The following is a 7,508-nucleotide window of genomic DNA, read 5'->3' on the forward strand; positions in this document are numbered from 1 at the left end:
TTACATACTATCCCAGTTGAAAAAAACAGCATATGCTGGTTAGGTATGTTTTGAAGAATGGTAGCTAGTTTGAGCTAATTCAAACTGGCTACTAGCTCCTGCACAGGACCAGCTCATAACCAGCTTAAACCAGCTCATGACCAAATAAGGACCAGTTTAAGCCAGCTCAAACCAGTTACCATGCTTCAAAACATTCCCAACCAGCTTATTCCGTTTTTTGTTTTTTTTCCCAACAGGGATACTGCTACATTTTTGTCAAAACCCTGTATAGTATAGGAAGCCATCAAAACAATGCATCAGTAACCACAGGCTGGTCACAAAAGTTCAAAATGGAGAGAGTTCTGCTTTAAATTCTTTTCCATGCACAACTTAATGAATATCATGACATGATTGCCACAGAATGGACAAAACATTCCTTTAATGGTTTCAATTTTGTCCTTCCACAGATCGCAAACCATCCACTTAAGGAAAAAGGAACATTCCAATTTCCGTCACTGGCCAATGGAACCACCTACTTTTCCGAGAACAACCAAAGCAATTGCTGTGACTATTAGATCATGCTCAATACAGCGACTGACATATCAACAGTGCTGTACCTCTTTCTAGGAAAAAAAAACACATAAATACAGCAACTTGTTTGTCCCTCGAGAGACATGCATCTGCTTCTAAAGACACACTTGGCTGAAAACCTGCAAGACATTACAGAACTTTAAAAAGCGATTTTACCACACATTTTTTCACACTTATGTACTTTTTTTCACACTTATCTACTTTTTCACTTGTTCACACCCTCTCTGATGAGAAATAAGCAGTGGCGTGTCCTTTCGTCCCTGAAGGATATTGTTTTGTTTTGCCATTCTGGCACGGAAAAAATGTGAGATAGCGAGTGTACTAGCAAGGAGAGGTGTGTGAGCAAGTGTGTGTTTGTGTGTATGTGTGTGCGAGGTAGTCTAGAGTTCATTTATGAAGTATGCAGAAGCAACGGTGGAACCTTTTAATTGCAGGGATGAGATTCTGAGGAAATTCATGGTGCACACAAGATGCTATTTATTGGGGTAATGTTTCGACTCAAAAAGGGAAAGTCTGTCTCGGAGAGGGCAACGGCCTCAGCCGAACCCTTTTATTTAGCCATCTGTAGACCTTTAAACCTTAGTGTTATCAATGTACCCCACTTTCTCGAAAGAAATTAATACTCTACTGATGGCCTCTGTGGCACTATTGGACTGTCAGAGCAAATCATTGAATTTGTTGACTACAAAACTTTCCCAGAACTTCCCTGAAGCTCCACCCACTGCAAGTTGTAACGTTGCCCAAGGAAAAATGAATAGTCCCAGGCCACTTTTTCTTCTCCGCAACACTTTTTCCATTCAACGAGTAAAAACCGTCTAGTCTTGCCACACTTTTATGGTTGCGTTAACCATATGTTTCATGTGTATTACAACAATATTTGAATGTTATCACTTATCATTTATTGTAGTTTTTTTTTGTTTGTTTGTTAAAAAATTCTTTTGTACTTTTTATGCATATAATCGAAATTATGGAAATGTCATTGAGCCATTTTTGTCCACTTTAAATTTGCTGATTTCCCTCTTGCTTTCTGTTTGCGTTAACACTTATATGGAAGAATTCTAGGAATTCTTCAATCGTGTTGCGTGCCATGAGAATCACAGCAGCCAGCATATCCTGCCTCCAGAAGAAAGGTAAAATCAAATGTCTTCTAAAGACAGAACAGACTAGTTATCAGGAAGGATTCCAAACAAAAGTAAATGTTTGTTGAGAGAAAATTTGAATTTTTTTAATGGCCACAGTGAAAGTCTTTATTCGTCTGTAGTTTCATTCTTGGTCAATCAGGAAATACAGCAGCAGCCAAAAAGTTTAGAACAAGCGCAGTGGGTGAAATTCTGTTTCGTGAATGAGGCGTAAAGTTTGTAGGCCCCTTTGTGCCTTATTTTGAAAGAATATGAAGCCATTTGATTGGATTGTATCAGCACTTTGAATGTGTATGTATACCAAAACATATTTGTATGAGATGCTGTAGCTATAGAAATATGACTGATTGGTTTAATTGTGCAAAATGAACTCTTTGAATAGGCCTTAATTTTGTTCATGTTTTTGACCGCTGTTGCTTCTGAGATTTATTCTTTCTCCCTGCAGTAAGAACAGAGAGTATGGTGTGATAATAACAGCAAATATATACAACCCTCAAACTCATGCACCCAAAGCCTTTTCCTTTCATCATCTGAAATGGGAACACTGTGTGCCTTAATTTCTTTCTGCCCAAAGGATATTCCACTTATTTCCCTCCCGTCTTCACTCTCTTTGGACGAAATGATCGTGGCTTGCAGAGGAGGAAAGGAATTGAAATGGCAGCTATAATTGAATCTGAGAAGCAATGTTTTTAACAACTGGTTGTTGTTTGCATGGACGGAATCGATTATGCTAGTTTGCTAAGTTTTGTACATAGCCTCACAGTTCAAGAGTTACAGGACCCTTTCTGCCAGTCTTCTTAAAGGCACAATATGTAAGATTTTTTTATTAAAATATCCAAAAACCACTAGAACAGTGTTATATATTTTGCTGACTTGTGTACTTACATTATCCCAAATATTTCGAAGAATGTTTAAATCCAGAGAAATAAGCTACAAACAGCTTTCGTTTTCTGAGATTAGCGACTTTTTTCCCCTTTGATTTCATTTTAACTGAAAGCTAAAGGAGTTGTAATGTAAATAAGAGCGTTGTGTATTTTATTGCCAGATGTCTGCTGGCTAAGAGAGGAGGTTAGTAATCGCTAGAAGATTTGTTTGTTTGATTGATGGTTGGTTAATGGATGATCAGTTGGCTGATTGATCCGTTTATCACTTGACCGATTGATTACGCACAAATAATAGCGATGGATTTGGTTTGCGCTGATGTTCGTTTTCACGCTTTAAAATCTATCTACTACGCCATGTCCTAACCAGGCTATGAAACCTCTTCTTGCGCTGGGTAGCTCCGTCCACAGTGCTGTATATGAAATCAGTGGTTCTCAAATGACTTTGCTTCAGGACTCAGATTTTACAGTGGCGTTTATTGTACAAAAGCCATTAGCCATTATTGTACAAAATGGCTCCATTGTTTTGATAATTTCATAGCTGGAATTTTATGTATCTTATATACTCTTAGTTAAAGTTTTTCACACATTTTTTTTTTTTTTTGTGAAATTAAAAATGACGCACAATTTAAAAAAATATCTTTTTTTTTTCCCTAGCTTTGCTTTGCTTTCCAATAAAAAGTGTATGATATATATATATATATATGTAAAATATAGCTCTCGTTTGTTTTGTATTTGTATTATCAAATTATTCATTTTTGTTGTGCCCCTCATTGATATCTTTATTATATTAAAAGGGGGTTGATGACTCAATGGCTTCAGCTGGTTATTTTACTAGACATCTGTGTAAATGCGGATGGATGGATAGATAGATGTGTTAACCACATGGGGGCGCTAATGTATATATTTTGAATGTGTGTCAGTATGCACTATTTCTATACTATACTACTAGTGTGAAGTGAAACTTTTCGGAAAGTATGTTGACATGAGTCTTTTCGCCGTGTTCAATTGGCAAAAAAAAAAAAGCGAAATAAACGTTGCATGTGGGTTTTCTTGTAACCCCGCGGTGTGGTCGACCACAGTTTTACAGGGTGTCCTAGAACCAAATTGGGGGGGGATATGCAATCATTTTCGAATCATCTTTTATTCATTACTACCCTTTAAATGCATGCGTATAAAACAGTTGTGAAATTAAAAATGACGCACAATTTAAAAAAATATCTATTTTCTTTCCCTAGCTTTGCTTTGCTTACTTAAATGCCCATAATTGAATAAGATGTTATAATAATGTTAATTTAATATTAAATAAAAATGAAATTAACTAAACTAATATTCATTTCTGCAGCCAGTAAGTTTTGTTTAAAACACGTTGTGGTGTCTAGGTCATTTTTTTCCCCCAATCAAAACAGACCTGCGACCCGATTTTTGGGCTGCGACCTTCCAGTTGAGAACCACTGTAATAAATATCTGATATTTGTAACTGAAATGTAGTTTTCAATGATAATTACTACAAATTAAATCCTGTGTATCTACTTAGGAAGCCGTTTAGGGCAGTTTCATGACTTCATTAAGGTGCCTAAATATTAGTAATTTGTTACTAGATGAGGTTTAGTGGTCCAGAAAATGACCTTTCATTTCCTGTGCCTTCAAGTGCCATTGAGGTTAGTAGTGGACTAAGCACCAGTAAATGACAAATTGACCTCACTAACAGCATTGAAATCCCCCAGTGCCAAAAAAAATCGCTCATACACGCACTTGTTAGGACGTCCTCCCATTCACCACTAAACTACGAATCCCTTAGGAAGAAATAATAGCATTTAACACTTCAGATGCCTGCTTCTTGCATAATGACGTGTTTGTGAGGCCTCTCTAAATGCAGTATCTTTGTTTATTTAGTGTATCATTGTATGTTTGTTTCTTTGCTTGTGCACCCAGCATTGTAAATGCTTATGTGTACCCTATATCTTATTTTGTACATTGTTCTGCACAACTGTAAAATCTGTATGAGTAAATGGATGTCCCACAAATACAGGCTATACACACATGCATCTACATTATATATAACTAGTGTGAAGTGAAACTTTTCGGAAAGTATGTTGACATGAGTCTTTTCGCCGTGTTCAATTGGCAAAAAAAAAAGCGAAATAAACGTTGCATGTGGGTTTTCTTGTAACCCCGCGGTGTGGTCGACCACAGTTTTACAGGGTGTCCTAGAACCAAATTGGGGGGGGATATGCAATCATTTTCGAATCATCTTTTATTCATTACTACCCTTTAAATGCATGCGTATAAAACAGATGTGTGCGATGTGTATGAAAGAGTCAGTAGCTTGAATGCATTAAAAGGGATTTTGCTGTGGTCCATACACAAGTATTATATAATACAGTCATTATAGTCAATAAATGTCGAACACCCTTATAAAAAAAGCTTCCGAAAGCGCAGGAAATGATGCGTCATAATAACAGGAGCTTGCAAAAAGGAAATTAACCCCGGGATTTCACCGTGTTGCAAATTCTTGTTTCCTTCTTTGCAAACACATGAGACATGTAAGATTGCAATAAAACGGTTAATGGTGAATAAATCGTTTTTTCATACCATTAAACATAGAATTTTAATTTGTTAGGGAGTAAATTTTATTTTAAAACTTTTAGATTCAAATAAATTATTTGTTATTGAGAATTGTCGATTTCGTAGTAGGCTACTTAAAAAAATATATTAGAATTTTTATTGAATTTACATATGATTCTTACAGAGGTAAGGTCATTTGTGACAAAAGCAGTCATAAGTAGCACGGGTATATTTGTAGCAATAGCCAAAAATTGAGGCAACTTTAAAGGCGATTTTCTCAATATTTCGATTTTTTTTTTTTTTTGCACACTCAGATTCCAGATTTTCAAATAGTTGTAGCCTATCTCGTCCAAATATTGTCCTATCCTAACAAACATACATAAATGGAAAGCTTATTTATTCAGCTTTCAGATAATGTATAAATCTCAATTTCAAAAAATTGACCCTTATGACTGGTTTTGTGGTCCAGGGTCACATTTGTCAAAACAACAACAACAAAAAAAGTGCTCTGCTCCCTGATTGGCTAGAAGTGTCCAGAAGTCTAATTAATATTAATCAGACTCGCCAGCTTTTCTTGGTAACCTTCCCGTCCATCATATAATCTCATTAATATTCATAATTCCGATAGTATGATTCGTTCCGGTGTTGTCCCCAATTCTGACCCCTGCCAGATTGTTACCCCCCTAGTAGTGGTAGGTTTAGGGTTAGGTGTGGGGGAGGGTGAGGGGTTAGGATTAGGCAATCAGATAGCGATTTAAACGAGAGGGGTAATAATTTGGCAGGGGGTCGAAAATGGGCACAACACCGGCCGACGTCTGCTTTTCTGCAAGTCCTCTGCGCGTCACGTTTCGTTATTAATATTCATAAGCGAGTAATCTTTTTTCTTTCTTTCTTTTTTTCTTTTTTTTTTGCTTCAAACAAGATTAACAGAAGATTTTAACATATAAATACAACACAACCTATTCACATTATTACAATCATACAACATACAGGAACAAAAAATAAATAAATAAATAAATAAAAACCTTTTCCCTAGAGACACATAAAAGCATAGCGGGGACATTATTTTTCAAAGAATTTCTCCATAAAATTTAACAAAATGTCATTATTTTTGTCATAAGCGAGTAATCGTAATCGTTGACCAATCACAGAAGACGTAAACCCTGACGTCCTGTATCCTAGGGGATTTTTCCCCTTTGCCTTTAAACCGTGGCCTCTGATGCTCTGCGCGCGCTCCCGCGCAAATCTGTGCCGGTTGCCTGGTCAACCAAATGCGCGTGCCCTGCAAGCTGATGTCGGGGGCGCGCAGTTTGGGGGACTTAGTGGAGCAGCTCGGACAAAAATGAATTAGACACGAAGCTGGAACAAGTTATGTCTGTGGATTTGGTTTATTCTGTGTAAATATAGATTATAATGTATTGTTTTGTCCAAGCATATGACTTTGGAGGGCTGTTTATACAAGCTCAGCAGCACTGAGGATGAAGACTATGATGAAGAAGACCTGCTGTCACTTCTCATATGAATGCTGAAGTATATTTGAAGAGGAATTACACTTTTTAACGCTGTTTTGGCGTTTTTAGTTTATTAGACTGATATTGAATGCAGTTTGAGGCAGTAGGGATTCTGCGTGCCTTTTTTGCACAGTTTATACTATATTATATTTATTATACTTCTTCGGATTTTTGAATTTTAACACCTTTAATCATACCTGTAGAAGAAAATAGATTTTTCTTGTTTACAGTTTTTTGTTTGAGTAGAAGGATTGGGATTTTATCTGTTGTAAATTGTGGGTTGGATTCATTGGAGCCGAAGAGTTGGAGTGGCCAGACGCCTTAAACATGTATGCAGGACGAAAAAGAAGAAAACCAGTGCAAAGGACGTAAGTTATAAGAATAAATGAGTGTTTGTGTGTGTAATGAATGTGTAGATAGACTGTTATTGATTTAGAATTGATCATTTGTGTTTTTGTTGGTGTTTCTGACTCGAAACTCATTACAGTAACGTACAGTAATGTTCGTCTGACCCGAATCGCATGTGTAAACTGCTCTTTTAGGCAGTGTAAACTGCTCTGTCTGAAGTAAATATTTATATTTACTGTTATTATTCTATTCAAGATAATCGAAGCATCACTAGTATTAGTAGAACCCAGTGCTGCAATATTTGCTATTTAATGTATGTGCATCGTGATATTATATTGAAGTTTTCATAAGGTGATTTATTTGTCCTTTTCGTTTCCGTTTTTGATCAAATTAAACCGTTCAAACAGAGGACAAATACATGAAATTATATATTATATTATATTATATTAAAACCCCTAAAATTCAGCTGTGAACACCAATCCTGCGAATCA

At 36.3% G+C, this 7,508-nt stretch overlaps 2 protein-coding genes across 3 annotated transcripts in view; both read left to right on the top strand.

The window, feature by feature from the left end:
- Positions 1 to 2,092, top strand: part of LOC107751478 (aryl hydrocarbon receptor-like) — a 68,198-nt gene extending 66,106 nt beyond the window's left edge. Inside the window, exons 11-12 of one of the 2 annotated variants that reach the window (XM_016567219.1) lie at positions 447 to 592; positions 630 to 2,092. In XM_016567219.1, coding sequence (XP_016422705.1) covers positions 447 to 554 — 108 coding nt within the window. In that variant the 3' untranslated portion in view covers positions 555 to 592; positions 630 to 2,092. Of the gene's footprint in view, positions 1 to 446 lie in introns of both variants that reach the window. The other variant, XM_016567218.1, reaches the window with a different exon arrangement.
- Positions 1 to 7,508, top strand: part of LOC107751479 (aryl hydrocarbon receptor-like) — a 56,893-nt gene that overhangs the window by 6,461 nt on the left and 42,924 nt on the right. Inside the window, exon 2 of the mRNA XM_016567220.1 lies at positions 6,900 to 7,037. Coding sequence (XP_016422706.1) covers positions 6,997 to 7,037 — 41 coding nt within the window. The 5' untranslated portion in view covers positions 6,900 to 6,996. The remainder of the gene's footprint in view (positions 1 to 6,899; positions 7,038 to 7,508) is intronic.

The sequence above is a fragment of the Sinocyclocheilus rhinocerous genome, unplaced genomic scaffold (genome assembly GCF_001515625.1).
Source record: "Sinocyclocheilus rhinocerous isolate Xijiao unplaced genomic scaffold, SAMN03320098_v1.1 scaffold2046, whole genome shotgun sequence".
NCBI classification, from domain to species: Eukaryota; Metazoa; Chordata; class Actinopteri; order Cypriniformes; family Cyprinidae; genus Sinocyclocheilus; species Sinocyclocheilus rhinocerous.